Consider the following 15,973-nt stretch of genomic DNA (forward strand, 5'->3'; position numbering starts at 1 on the left):
TTTTCTATATTTGATACAATTTTAAAAATATTTATATTTGTTTTGAACTGTTTACTGACATTTTAATTTTTCAACTTTTTTTAATATTTTTATCTGTAAATATCGATAAAAATTTATTTGTTGGGTAAAAAAGCTTGAAAATTTAATACAAAGCTTCTAACACATTTTAACAATAGCAGTTTAAAAGTATTAAAAATGCATAGACACGATTTTTTTAATAAGCATTTAAAGTTCAAATTTTGACTAAATACGTAAAAATTAGTAATTACGTCAATGTTCAAATTATTTTGGATAGAAATTCATAAAAGTTTTTTCTTTTTAATTCTAAGATTTGAGAATTTAATACAAGGCTCATAATATATTTTTACAATAGCAGTTGAATAATAAAAGAAATATATAGTCACAATTTTTTTATAAGCATTCAAAGTTTGAATTTTGACAACATATTATGTAAAAATCACGAAAATTCGCAAATTATTTGGCTAAAATGCACTTTACCACGCCCCTCACGAATTTCAATTTTTTTTTAAAAAAAAAACGTGTTTTTCAACGCTGATTTCATTACATTAACCCACTTGTAACCTACTGTACAGCAGAGTGACATCCACGATTTACCCGCTTTTTTAATTTGTATTTAATTAACGTATGGATGCATGAGTATATTCAATACTTATAAAATTTTTGAGTCAAAATGCTTAAACAATAAATAGAATGTTCCAATCGAATGTTCTTATTAGAATTAAAAAAAATATCGGTATTTCTTGCCTAGTCAAAAGTAAATATTTTTGTAGTCATATAATCGCATAACATTTTTAATACAAGATTTTATTCATGTTTTTTTTAGTTTAAAAAAAGCAAAAGATGTGGAAATAATGAAACATCATTTAATGAGCGATTATGAAATTAATTTTTTATGACATTGGACAATATTCACACCTGAAACATCTAATAATATCAGTATATCACCTCATACACGTCTTTTTGTTTGTAATAATTATTCAAAATATATTAATCATAATTCATAGTTAGTAGAAAACTAGAAACACCAAACATTCTAATAATAATAATATTTTATATTTCCTACACACATTCACATTTCAAAATAATAAGTCTATTTTTATGCATAAAAACTAATTTAAAAATTCAAAAAAAGTTAATTCTTAAAAAACTTATAATTTAAAATGGTTACAAACTTTATAGTTTTTATAGATATTATAAAAATAAATATATTATTTTGCAGTGCAGCCATTTTATTCATAGAACAAAATGTTCAATTACACCATGTGACCTAGCTGTTATCATTGTTTACCACAATTAATGTTTATCTGTGTTTGTTTGTTAAAAAATGTACATTGTATTGCCTATAATATTATCATTTATCATTTATCATTTAATTCAGTTCTCAATATTCTGACGTTTTTTTAAAGACGACGTGTTTTTAAACTTGTGCATTTTTTGCTTTTACTTGAATATAAAAATGTAATAAACATAAAAATTTTTCGGTACATGGAATAATTTGTCAGTTACAGGTTAATTAATTTTGATTGTAAGTGTTAATTGTTTCGTGTCATGTCTTATATAAATGCTTACAAGAATCGTTCTACCACTAATGGTACATCCGAAGACGAAAAACAAACTTTATTGGTGTTCGGTTATTCGTGTAAATTATTTAAAGATGATGAAAAAGCACTTTTCATCGATCAAGGAAAGCATTTGATACCTTGGATGGGTGATGATGCATTAAAAATAGACAGGTAACGTCATAAATATTCTCTAAGAACTTAGATCAAAGTTCTGTATATGTTTGTTTTATAGATATGATTGTCGTGGGGCTTTAAGTGACTTAAAGTCTGTAGAAGCCTTGCCGTTTGGACAAAGTCGGTGGGAAGGGTTGACAGCTGATGAAAAGAAAATAGAACAATTATGTGATGAAGAGAGGTATAAGTCTCTCAATGATAAAAGTGAAGAAGAATCAATTTATCAAGGTAAAATATGTAATTATAATTCTTATTTATAATCAATTATTTTTTCAGTTAATCACATCTTAAATTTTTTTCATAAATTTGAAATTTACTTATTCTATTACTTGGCAGTTTACAATTTAATTTTGCTCAAATTAATTAAATTTATCAAAGTATTACATAACTAACTTATTATATACTGTATAATATATATATAAATTATAATTTTCAGTATTCAATTTTATGTTACTAATATTCTACGGACTAAAATTTGTAATATTTATACCTATTTATTGTAAATGGATTATTGTATAATATGCTGACATAGCGTGTTGTGTAGTTTCAAAGTTAACAACTAAAAAATTGTATTTTAATTTAAATTATCATGTAGTAAATGTATACTGTTATCATATCTATTTTAAATGAAATGTAGATAATTTTATTGTTTGAGTATACTAAAATATTAAATAACAAATTATTGTTAGTAAATCCAACCTATTTATAATATGCCCCTTAATATATGAATAGTTATATATAGAGGTGGGATTTCGATGCACTTTGCATTGTTTTTCAAAGCTTACTGTGCAATGCTCGTCTTGTCACAAATTTATTTTATGTACATTTGAATGAGAATAAGAAAGTTTATTTTGCATTTTTTAGTTTTTAGGTCATTTTCTTAATTTTTTAGGGCATTTTAGAGTTTTTGGAGTATTTTTTGAGTTTTTGGAAACCAAGTGTATGAATTTGAAATTTTATTTTAAGATTTTAAGATTTTTACACCAACATGGTTTTTAAATAAATATAACAGATTATAAGTAGGTACTCCTAATTCGTATTATATTATCGGAAAAGGTTTGAGTAACTTTTTATTGTAATTTATACTAAAATTATTAAAAATTAAAAAATTTGTAGATTTATTGCCCTTTTTTAGGGCATTTTTCGGGGTTTTTAGGGCATTATTTTGAGTTTTTAGGTCATAAAAGCATTTTTTTTAGGACATTTTTCGTGGTTTTTGAGGGCATTAAAATCCCAGCCCTAGTTATATAATATGTTATAATATTTGTTTATAGAGGAAGAACTTAAACGGCTCCACCAGGCTTTAAATAATGATGAAAAAGAATATGGGCAAGTTGGTTATAAATATGAGGATGAATCTTCAAATACTTCTGAACTAAAAACTGCAGATGATACAGATTATGATCCAGAATTGGAAGAAGCTTTTATTCCACCTAGAGAATTGGACATTCCTTCTAATATGCATGTGGTAAGATAAACAAAAAGTTAAAAAAATATAACTATGTCATTTTTACATTTGATTTTAATTTTAGCCTCCAACAAAAAAATTAAATGCTATTATTGAAAAAACAGCATTGTTTATATCCAAGCATGGAGCACAAATGGAAGTTTTATTAAAAGCTAAACAAGCACACAATCCTCAGTTTGAATTTTTGTCATTCGACAGACCACTTTACCCTTACTATCAACATGTACTTTCAGCTATCCGGTCTTGCCGTTATAATCCTACACTTGCTAATGATAGTGCTGAAGGTAATGGTTTTATAATTTTAAAGCAATACATAAAATATTCTTTTTAGTGAGAAAAAAATATTAAATCATAATTATAATATTGGAACTATGTTTCTAATCACTTTATCATTGGACATTTGGGAATTGTTGATAATCTTAATGCTTGATTTCATACATGCCCATTTCATCAATGTAAAATTGTTTATTTTAAACAATGATTTACCCATTTTTAAACTAAATTATTGTTTTTGTGTTAAAGGCAGAGTAGTGAGGTAGTTGTTTTTAGATTCTGAGTGGAGTAAATTTATGTCTTGTATTTATGATGATATGTATATTTTTTTCTGTCTGTCATCAACATTTGGGTAGTAAAAATACTATGATTTTCAATATCAGCAACTTTTCAAAAAAGTGAATCTAGTTAGTACTTTTGAAAAGAAATAATTGAAAATTACCAGTAGATTTTAAAAATGGCTTAAGAAGACGTGATACCCGCATGTGTTGTCTCCGTCTTACAAATGCGTAACATGGTACATTTTTCGCTCAGCAGAACACGTGTAGCTCCGTTAACTTAAAAATTAGAGTGAACTGACCTCTTATAAAATTTAATGGTAAGATTATTATCTAGACAACCTCATATGCTTTTTATTTTATTTAAAGCGAGTTATGAGTATTTTAAAATTGTAAATTTTTTGTGCATCTTAAAATACTCATAACTTCCTTTAAATAAAATAAAAAGCATATGAGGTTGTGGCGGTCCTGGACGGATACCGCAACTGTGAAAGAGGAGAAGTGTGCACAAAAAAAAAACACTGTTTTTGAGTCGCGTAAGTGCGGAGGTTGATTATTTATTTGCAAGTCAGAAAAGAAAAACAACAACACAACTACAAAAAGTAAGCGACTGAGTACAAGTGGATAGAGAGAAAATAAAAAAAACAACACTTGTGTGTGGTGACGGTACGTGTGAGGACAGTGGTAGTGCGGGTGGGTGTCACTCAAACGCGGCCGTGGAACTGACTTACTACAAGCTGGTTCGCGGTACCGGCGGTCGACATTTCCAGGCGCGTGTCGGTGTCTGCCATCGTCGATTGGCGGTTGACAGAGAGAATAGACGGAGCGGGTTTCCGCGCAAAGGCCGTTTGAATTCAAACGACTATTACGCGGGACCGCGTCAAGGTTGTCTAGATAATAATCTTACCTTTAAATTTTATAAGGGGTCAGTTCACTCTAATTTTTAAGCAAATGGAGCTACACGTGTTCTGCTGAACGTAAAATTTACTATATAATGCACTTGTAAGACAGAGACAACACATGCGGGTATCATGTCCTCTTAAAATACCATAAAAGTGAAAAATAAATGACAAAAAGTTTGGATTTTTTAACTGCCAGGCAAAATTTTGTGAATTGAATAGTTTTTTTTTCAAATGTTTTGTTTAACTTCAATTCTGGCTTTAGTATTTGGTCTCTTCCTAAGATTTAAAATAGACTATTGTACAGTAATCCCTCACTATCCACAGGGGTTACGTACCATCAAAGTTACGCGGATATCTAATCCTTGGATAACGAGTTTATAAAGCAATGTAAAATGAAAGATTATGGTTTATTTGCATTGTATTTAATTTTAAAAGTCACAAAAAGGTTAATATTTTTTACAGTTATGTATTTGATTAATTATTATTTTTATTGTTTATGATTCATTATGTAATTTATTATTTATCTAACATACATAAATTACGACTGATGAAAAAACCATTGAACATATTAAAGATATAAGGAAAGAAAATTAGTCATAATGTAATGCCTATCTGTGCATATAAACATAGTTTTATAGTTATATTTGACAATATAATAATAACTATTTACAATTTTCTAAAATAAAATATTATTGCCAACTCAGCTGTGGATAACAAGAAATTACTGTATAGCGTATAGCCTACAAACTGTCATGCTTGTATCTGAAATTTCCTAATGTCTCCCAAATAATAATTATGTTTTCATTGGTGTTTTATTTGTTTATTTTAAAAATTAAAACTATTCATATTTTTTAATAATCCAGTTGATTCATATTTTTACTTGGGATTTTCTATTGGATTTTCAACAAAACTGTCAGAATTTCAGTCCAGTTTTGAGATGTTAATTTAATTAAATTTGGAAATTAAGATGTATGTTATGTGTTCGTAAAACAGAAATTATTAGTAAAATAAATAACTTTTTTTTAGATTCGTTAGATTCCTCAAATGAAGAAAGTTACCTTCATCCAAGCCTATTAAAAAGTGCAAAACAACCAGAAACGGTAGGTGCCCTAGTATTTATCTATTACAAATGTTAACAAATATTATTTTAAAATAATTCATTGATTTTGAAAAAAAAACATGTAATAACATTACTTGTCTCTGATATCTAACGTCATTTGATCATATTATATATTTAAGTATAGCAGATATTATTTCTTGCTGAAGTAGTCATACTTAAAAAGAACCTTTATATAAATTACTTTCAAATTTAAGAAAAAAGATTTATTTTAAATTTAAATAAAATAGTACTTATTAACTAAGTCTTTCTTTTAAGAAAAAAATTATTTTTACTTAATAATTTTGATTAAGAAATGCAATTTTATTATATAATTTATTTTAAGTAAACTGATCTGTTAAATAGTAGGAATTTGACGTCAAGTGATATCATTGCATTATAATGTGTTGGTTATAACTGTAGATAAGTGAATCATTTATAATATAGCAAGTGGAGTACATCATCTATATACATAAAAGATTATATTGAGGTAAAAGGTAAAGATGAAGACTTTTGGTTAAATTACATAAATATAGATTTCTGATGAAATTGTAAAAACCATGATCTTACAATACAAATGAAGATAATACTTAATTGTATTCAGAATGGTCATCTTGAATGCCCCATGGTCTGGATGCTGGTAAGTTATGTGATTCCTTTTAAATTGTTTAATGTTTTGAAAATAATATAATTTAATAATTAGATACATTTCTAGATAATTCCTTAACAAGTTCTTGGGTTGATATTTTTATTTAAAAATCTATATTGTTCAATTATTAAGTAGGTTATTACTTATAGACACTGCCAGGAACGGATTGGGATAAAACTTTGGCCGGGGAAACCTGTACCTAAGCCGGCACTTTTTGAAAAAAATATATATTCAAATTTGGTTACACAAATATATTTATAACCAATTAATTTATTAATCCTTTAGTTAATGTTTTAGAGGTATACTAGCTATTTTATTGATTATGTCATCTGTGTCTATATTATAAAGTACTTATTTTTCGACGGACATTAACATAAACGCCTCTAGTTTAGATTCTGATAGTTTGCTCCTTAATCTGTTTTTAATAAATTTTGATGTCAAAAATGTTCATTCACATGCTACCTATGCAAAACATAAATGGTATGAATCAATATTAATATTGTATTTAAATAATTTTGTAAAATATATATGTACCTGAGTTAATGGCAGTGTTAAAAGATATTTGTATGCCAATCCTAAATTACTATAAGTCCATGCTACACATGGTTTAAATTTATAATAATAATTATTAAAATCTGTTATTCTAAAAAAAAAAAACGACCTAGTAGCCCGGCCCACCGGGAAAACTCCTGGTGTCCCACCAGCCCAATCCGTGCTTGGACACTGCTCTAAAACACTCTTTTCTCAGAGAAAAATGTTTAATTTTTAATGATGTGATATCTTTTCAAAAGTCTCTAGTTAAACAATTTCATTTTCAAAACCAAAACATTGATAATTTTCTAATGATATTGTTTGAAAACTTGAATTTTTTCTGACTTAAATTGTTGATGTTATAAAGATATTATGTTAAAGTAGTAATTACTGAAAGATTTATTTCACCAAAATGATCACACTGTAATTGCAAAAAAATTGTTCCTTTCTTGAAATTCAACAATATATTGAAACTCGACATTATATTTTACTATTTTTAGTATAATAAAATTATGCATTGTTAAATAAAAATATTTCATATAATATATATAATTTAATATATTCTTCTAGTATTAATTTATTTTATTCTACAGCTGTTTATGGTGTTAATTTAATTAATGGGTTATATTTATTTTAAAGCTGAACAATTAATTTCATACTATTTTCCATTCTCATTAAAAATTAATTTGATTAATCAATAAAAATAGTGTGAATTATTAGGTTCATACATGAATTCAAATTTATTTTAGTCTTATAAAAATAATAAATTTCAAGTTTTTGGATCTAATATGTCTTTCAATAATATAATTAACTTTAACAACATGTTAGATTAGGTATACATTATTTAGATTTGTTCAAATAATATGATTTTCAATAAATTAAATAATTTAGCTTGATTCTATTATTGTCTCATTTGATAATAAAATAAATAACAATATTAAGAAGTTTTAGACAGGTAAGGTTAGAAGAATGAATAGAATTATATTTGTTGTATTATAATAATATAACTTGTTTCGTGAACAAGATTAACATCTTTTTTATATTCTATTAATTCTAAACGAGTAAGGTAAGTTAAGGATTATCCGTGGTATTTTAAATACTTAAGTACATTATCTTTAATGCTAATCAATCAACCAGTAAATAAATTATCTTCATGAAATAAAATTAATTTTAATAACATACACTACATTCTATAAAAAAATATTTTTAAATCTTCAATAATCTTTGTATACAATTTCAATGTTATGTTTTATTTTTCAGGTAATAATTGTGAGCTGATCGAGTTACAGTTTCTCCAATTATTTTTAGCTTCAACCTAAACCCAATTTTTCCTATTATGCTTTATGCTGTATCTTTTATTTGTACCAAAATATTTTGCTATAGAAATCATTGATGTTTATTAATTTTAGTCTTAATTTTGAATTGGACCAACCGTTATTTAAAGTTTTTCAATTTTATTGTGAGCTGTATATATTTGGCTCATAATTCAGAAGATGTCAATACAATTTTTCCCAAGATAATTTCTATTCATGTCATTACCATTCTTATCTGGAATAGCTTGACAATTGAATTCCATTTTACACACAATTCTCAACTCAGTACCACTACTAAATAATAATTTATTTATTATTGAATTTATTTGCAGACGCCATTTATACCAAATATAACGTACAAACCTTCTGCTGACTGTTCATACTCATTACTAGTAAACAAAATTAAAGAGAAACAATCTGCAATGCCTGTAGAGGAAACCATCATAAATGAAGTAGAAAGTCCTTCCATAAATGTAACTACATCAGAATTTGATGGACTTACTAAATCAGCCAGACGGCGTTTGAAAAAAAAATTAGTTTCTCAATCAACATTAAATGCTTCAAATTCTCCAGACACAGATGATAATAATGAAATAGTTGATGAATTAAGTTCAGTTGAAGTATGCATATATTTAAATTTAGTTTTCTTAAAGTTTATAATGGATATCTTATTTTATATAGATTACACACATTTGAGAATTATTTTAACACAAACTAATAGTGGTTATTCAAAGGATATTTTTAAGTTTTGCTTTATGATAAAATCTTCCTTGCTTTTTAATTTGCTACCATAACTGTATAATTATTGTATTCCTAGGCTACTTCTAACACTAAGATTGAATCAGAGATTTCCAATCCAGTTCATCAAAATGTTACTGTTGGTATTGATGTGCCACCTAATGATTTACAAATCATAATTGATAAAATGGCTTCATATGTGACAAAAAATGGAAAACAATTTGAAGATACTGCTCGAAAAAGGCGTAAGTACATTATAACGACATTTAGATAAAAACATTTCATTTGATTTTTTTTACTTAGAGGATCCAAGACTGAAATTTCTAGAACCTGATGACTGTTTTAATGCATATTATACTCAAAAGCTTAAACTATATGCCACAATTAAGCGATTGGAACAAACAGCTCCATCCAAATCAAATGTGGATTCTAAAACAAATTCTAAATGTAATTATGAAAAACTTATAATTTATTATCATATTTAGAAGTGGTCTTTGGTAAAAAAATTTATTTTGTATCATGTATTATATACTTTTTCCATCTCATAAGCTTTTAATTGATTCTGTCAATTTTCATATTCTTAACTTCGATTTTTTTCAAAGTAAAGCAAATTTGGGGCAATACAATATTTTGTAGTAGCCAATATTGATTAATTCTGTTTATATTTAATCTCCATGCTTCCCACTAATACTTTAAATATTGTTCTACAAAATTATATTAAATACTGTATGTTTTGACGACAAAATGAACAAATATATAACACAGAAGAATGTATTTTATAAAACCATTTATTAATAATCAAATTTAAAAACATTAGGTTATTTTAAAGCTACTATCTTTTCAATTTATAACTTTTTAATAAATAAAATATTGAGAAAACCTTATAGTTATTTTCATACCAATTTTTATTTTCTGAAAATTAAATTTACCAAATTTTAAATCAGTTCACTTGATTGCTTTATTTTAGTCTTTTACTTATACAATAATTTAATGTGTTTTGTTATTTATATATAAATTTAATTTAAACTTTTTTTATTTACGTCAAGTTTTTAATTTAAATTACAATTGTTCTGTAATTAATAACTTTCATTTATTTTTACTATAGTACCTGTGTGTTTTTCACTAAAAAAACAAAAAGAATCTGAAGCAGTTGAGATAAAAAAAAGTGCACTTGAAGATAGTTCAAACGAAACTAGCGATGATGAACATAAAAAAGATCGTATTGATAAAACAGAATCCAATCATAATAAATCGAACAAATCTGCGTCTGTGAAGAAAAATCCATTGCAAAATACAGCTAAATTAGGTAGGCCCATAATATAATGAGAGTAGAAAAGATGTTGTTTTTTCCATTAAGATCATATTAATTGGACAATGTAAATATTAAATAAAATTTTTTTTAATCATTGTATGTTTAAGTTTTAGTTTTAACATTTAAGTTTATATATTTGCAAGTCATTAAATAAATTTACATTTTTGCTGATGTTAAAGGATTTTATGAATACAATTATCAAAATACATTACTAATTTATATTGTTTACAGCTGAAGAAAGATTAAAAGATAAATTAGCTATGGCAGCAAAAGAAAAACTTTTTATGTTAGAAAGAGAACGTACCAAAAAAGAAAAAGAAAAAATTCAAGCTGAAAGAAAAAGAAAGGCTGCACAATTTTTGGCTTCTATGAAAATCATATCATCATCATCATTGTCTTCCAAAAATTCAAATACTATTAAGCATGAAGAGAAATCAGAAACTCAAATTCCAGGTAGTAGATATTATTGCAATGATTATACTGTAGTAATTGATATACAACTAACTCAATGTGAGATACTTTTTATAGATTCACCTGTTCAAACTTTTGTTGGTCAGAAATCATCTTCAGATGAAAAAAACGGTTTGGCAGATGATGATTTAAATGTTCAACCTCTTCCTTCTAAAGTACAAGACATAATATCTATTGATTCTAGGTACGGTATTTAAATAATATTAATTGTATTGAATGTTTAATCCAAATTAATGAAAATAATTTTACACTTTCTAGTGATGAAGATATATCTAACAATGGTCATTTAAATAAAAATATAAATGGACATAAAAGTGGCAAATTATCTTTGCAATCAAGGCTTCAAGGTATGCCATTTTAAATTATATACCAATTTAATTCTCCATAAAATAAATCTTTTTCGATTTCCTTAATATTTTTTGCAAGCTCACTCCTGCATTTCATTTATGCTAAAATTTTATTTCATAAATAACTATGGTTTCGTCCATACTATGTTCCTCAACTCTACATCGATATATTTTATCCTCCACAGTTTGAGACCATACTAATCTATACGTAAAAAATTATTTTACCTTCCACAAAAATATATCTAAGTCTTTATATTTGTAAAAACACAAAAATTGATTCATGAATGTTAACCATATTATAAAAATATATTTTTAAGAAACATTATCCAGAGACCATAAGCGTAAAAAAACTGAAAGGTGTGAGAAAGAAAAAGATTACAAACGAATAAAACATTATGATGAAAGTAAAGAAAAAACTCCTGAACAGTAAGTAGTTAAAATATTAATTTACTTGTGAAAGCAAGTATAAAAATTGTATATATTTGCATTATTTATTTAATGTTTAGACGATATTCATCTCGTGACAGAGATCGAAGTAGCAGACGTTCGAAAAAGTCTCACTCTAGCCATCATAGCTCATCAAAAGATCATAAGAGAGAACGCAGCAGTAGACATTCCAAACATAAACATAAATCAAAAAAATCTAAAAAACATGTACGGATTCATAATTCAGACTCCTCTGATAACAGTTCTAATTCAAACAACAGTCGTTTATCATGAATTGTTATCATTTTATTTTTTCAACAATGTTATATAAGTTTAATGTACATAATTTGTGTATACTTTAATTATTTGTAGCATATTACCAATTAATATTTAAACTATAAAGCAATAAATGATAATATTTTGAGTTATCCTTTTATTAAATTTCCAAGTTTTCAACTTTGTCAAGAATTATATAACTTAATTTTCATTTCTAAATGACATCCGTAATATTGACTAAAGCTGGATACAAAGTTAAATTATCCTAAGTCATCAATTAAGCTCAAAGTGATACTTCAATTCCTATTTCTTTGATCCTATTTAAATTATTAAGACATTTGTTTTCCACCGGGATGTTCAAAAAATATGACCATGTTCTAGTTGAATCATTTGCCTTGTGTAAAGAAATTACATCAGAAATTGCTAAAAAGTATCATTTTGACAATTCATGTCTGTTGTTTCTTGTAACCGCAAAGACAATATTGCATTCCATTGAGTTTTGAAAAGTTTAAAATAACAGTTTTCAAGTAATTATTTAATATTCAATATAATTTTTTATAAAAATAAGTTAAAAAAAACTCAGCACTAATTGTTTTAAAAAAACAGTTATTTTTATTATATTTATCAATATAATGGGTCATTTATACATATAAACCGAATTAGGCTTGAAGCACACAGGCACCACCAACTTTCTTAATCTTTTGCTCAGCAACTTTGGAAAAGAATTTAGCCTTTACAATAAGTGGCTGATTGGGAAGATTACCTTTTCCCAATACTTTGTAGTAACCCTGAAAAATAATAATTTTTTTATAACATAATACTATAATACTGTTAATAATTTTTTATAAATAAAAATATAATAAAGATAAAAAAGAATCAATCAGATTAAATTTTGGCAACATGAAAATTTGTACTTCAGACCGCCTGTCGCTAAACAATATTTTATCATCACTTGGATTCAATTTTAAATCAAAAATATTCATTAACATTTACCTTTGAGACAACATCAATGACAACAGCTTTTTCTTTGTCATTTTCATATTTTTGCCTTGTTTCTTCAGGAATTAGAGTGTACAATTGTTCAAGGTTGATAGCAGGACACCATTTTGAATTTCTTCTCAAATGGTAATTACGCATACCCAACTAGAAAAACAAACCAAAAATGTTAAGAACTGTGGATGATTCTGTGCAGTTAAAGCTTCACTACATAGCAAGAATAAAGATGGTATTATCACCGCATTAATAAATGCACTGATTTATTATAGTTCTTATCGTTAATATTATAATATATTCTTTAAATTCTTCAAATACTAGAAATTTATTGATAAAACTACTAAAATATAATTTTTTTTCAAACAATATGTTAAGTGTTGTTTGAAATAATTAATTTAAATATATTCTTTTATTACTACTACATTCATTGATAACTCGTGAATTATATCAACAGAACAGCAGTTAAAAGAACAAAAAATTGCAGTACATTAAAGTCCATCTTTACAATACCAACTTATAATGTGTTAATTTGAGTAATTAATACCTTTCCAAAATAACCAGGATGGTATTTGTCAAAATTTATTCTGTGGTGATGCATACCACCAGCATTACCTCTACCTCCGGGATGCTTCCTATGTTTACCTTAAAACAAATCAATCAATAAAATTCATATAATTAATAGTATTTAAACAACATCACACATGGACCAATCAGATTGAAATAAACTAGCCACATAAAAATTGTACTTCAGACCGCCTGTCGCTAAACTGAGTATCATCATTTTGGTTCATCAACAAAATTGTACACATTAAATATTATCTTAATGTAATCTGCATTACATGGGATTAATCTAGGAAAATGTGTGTAGATTGAATTTCTTCAATTGAAGTTATACAATACAAATAATTGATTATTGAAAAACATATCAAATTTATTTAGCACACACTTTATAACAAAAAACTAGAACTCGTTATTATGTTGATCAAATGGTGCAACATACTGAAAATAGTCTTGATATAACTATTAGAGTAGTACCCAAGTAATAAGTAAAACTGTTAATACATACCAATACGACCGTGTCCATGACTGACATGGCCTCGCAACTTCCTAGTCTTCTTTTTACTGGTAGTCTAAAATAAGATTTATAGTAGATATAGAATTAATTATAATATTATCAACAGCCAAACTATAAATATAAATTAATACAAAAATGATACAATTAAACCAATGTGGGAATTCCATCTATTTGTCTTGCTGTACTTAAGAAGTGAAAGTCGACATTTTAGTTGAAACAATATCATGACAGAATATAAGAAATTTAGTTTGGAATGACCAAATGTTAACATGATGTTGAAATAGAAAATAGATGAAGATAACAGTTGGAGGTATCGAGAAAAGGAATAAATTGAGGCAATTACTGTAACAGCGTAACAGAATATATCAAAACCTAGTTCCTCGTAGAAATCACTTGATCAATGTGCATAATATTTAGAAATGCCAATGTCGACTAGTACGGCGAACTATTCATTATTCGTAAATATTGTACGTGCCACATGGTTTCAAATTTTTTTTTCGAAAATAGGATTGATTAATTATATTGAGGGTAAGGTATAACTTAAGCACAAGACAAGTCTAATGCGATTTATAATAAATAAAATACAATTAAAAAATTATTTTATTTTAAATCGTAATGAACTTACCATTTTGCTTCAGGAACGAAGAAAAATGAGAATGCGGTGCTGAATTCGAAGACTGAAATCAAGAGAACTAGAATACACGAACACAAGTCATAACATTCATAATATACAAGTTATTATAGGTTAGGAAGTTAGTCGACAGATACAAAATACGTATTCTCTTTGGAAACAGTGTGGCCACTGACTGGTCTGACTGACACTGTCTAGTCAAATAATAATAATAATCAGTAATCACATACACAGATATATAGAATTCTTATATAATTTATATATATATTTATATCTTATATACTTATATTCTTATATAATTCTTATATATTCTATATATCTGTGATCACATATTATAATCCAAGACCACGTTGTAACAGTAAACATACCAATAAAAAAATTTATTTTACATGTATCCATTGTAACCGGCATCAATATTACAATTATTAATTATAATTAAATTGCCATTTGCCGGATATTATCATTGTATCAAAATCCAAAATGGAATAAATAAATTATATGATTTAATAATGTAATAATACGTTAATTTAATATCTTTAAATGTTATTTACATAATAATAATGTGCAGGTATCTTAGTATCTATGCATTTTGAATATTATACATTATATAATATATATATATATATAATATCATATACTTAAATATATTTATGAAATATAAAAACTGAAATATCTAGCATGTTTGATTCATTTACATAGTTTCTATTACTGATTTAATAATTTATAACTTAACATTGCTGATGTACATGCTTATGTATAAATAAAAGTATTAAGAGATGTTACTAATCATAATATTTTAAGTCAAACTAAACTCTTCTTTAAATTAACAGGTCCAAACATTCCAAACCTACACAATTTTATTTGAATCCGAACCGAACCATAAAATATTGTATCAAACTTGAACAGAATATTAAAAAAGTCAAAAATTGAATATTATTTTATTTAAAATGTATTAAAGTTTGATATTATTTTTTATTTCACTAGTTACATTATTGAACTGAATTATTGGGTATTTGGTTTGGTCCAATTGTTTGGAATTCACAGCTTGTAATATCACTAAAAATATTTCATTAAATGCATTGGAGCCACTAATGAAGTTTCCAGCTATAAACTATTTGTAAAAATTAAAATTAAAATTGTTTTCTTAGTTATATCTACCATTATCATTTCTTTTTTATGGATCTTAAAGATTTACATAGCATCATGATAATATAACAATAAAAACAATACATTATGGTTATGGCGGACTAAGAATAATCTCACTAATCTCAGTGAGTATGGTCATAAGAGAAATAAATGTATTCTATGGTTGAGTGAATTGCATTAATTCAGTTCTAGTTAGATCTATGCAATTACCTATCTTTATTATCAGTACTATTATTTTCAGAACCAACTCTTAGGTTAGTTATCCGTATTAGTTAATAAATGTATATAAAT

General features: G+C 26.0%; 2 protein-coding genes across 2 annotated transcripts; one reads left to right on the top strand and one right to left on the bottom strand.

Moving 5' to 3' along the window:
- Window positions 1–1,396: 1,396 nt before the first annotated feature.
- Window positions 1,397–12,002, top strand: su(w[a]) (suppressor of white-apricot). The gene is made up of 14 exons (XM_015522365.2): window positions 1,397–1,754; window positions 1,816–1,985; window positions 3,032–3,225; window positions 3,290–3,509; window positions 5,705–5,778; window positions 8,600–8,887; window positions 9,085–9,250; window positions 9,309–9,452; window positions 10,111–10,311; window positions 10,549–10,770; window positions 10,846–10,972; window positions 11,047–11,135; window positions 11,453–11,561; window positions 11,642–12,002. Exons 1-14 carry the CDS (start codon window positions 1,570–1,572, stop codon window positions 11,853–11,855), a joined length of 2,403 nt encoding a protein of 800 aa, XP_015377851.1. The 5' UTR covers window positions 1,397–1,569; the 3' UTR covers window positions 11,856–12,002.
- A 424-nt stretch (window positions 12,003–12,426) lies between these two features.
- On the bottom strand, window positions 12,427–14,687 carry RpL27A (ribosomal protein L27A). Its single transcript, XM_015521960.2, has 5 exons — window positions 14,531–14,687; window positions 13,897–13,960; window positions 13,375–13,472; window positions 12,831–12,980; window positions 12,427–12,625 (listed from the first exon to the last, which is right to left on the bottom strand). The coding sequence occupies exons 1-5, from the start codon at window positions 14,531–14,533 to the stop codon at window positions 12,497–12,499; spliced, it is 444 nt and encodes a 147-aa protein (XP_015377446.1). The 5' UTR covers window positions 14,534–14,687; the 3' UTR covers window positions 12,427–12,496.
- Between the last annotated feature and the right edge of the window lie 1,286 nt (window positions 14,688–15,973).

Source organism: Diuraphis noxia, unplaced genomic scaffold (assembly GCF_037042655.1).
Source record: "Diuraphis noxia isolate RWA-SAM2 unplaced genomic scaffold, SU_Dnox_SAM2 contig0004, whole genome shotgun sequence".
Classification (NCBI taxonomy): domain Eukaryota; kingdom Metazoa; phylum Arthropoda; class Insecta; order Hemiptera; family Aphididae; genus Diuraphis; species Diuraphis noxia.

Coding starts and splice junctions, on each gene's coding strand:
- RpL27A (XM_015521960.2), bottom strand. Junction 13,473..13,896: donor TCATGGACACGGTCGTATTG/GTATGTATTAAC, acceptor ATTTGTTTTAAG/GTAAACATAGGAAGCATCCC. Junction 12,626..12,830: donor TCATTGATGTTGTCTCAAAG/GTAAATGTTAAT, acceptor ATTATTTTTCAG/GGTTACTACAAAGTATTGGG.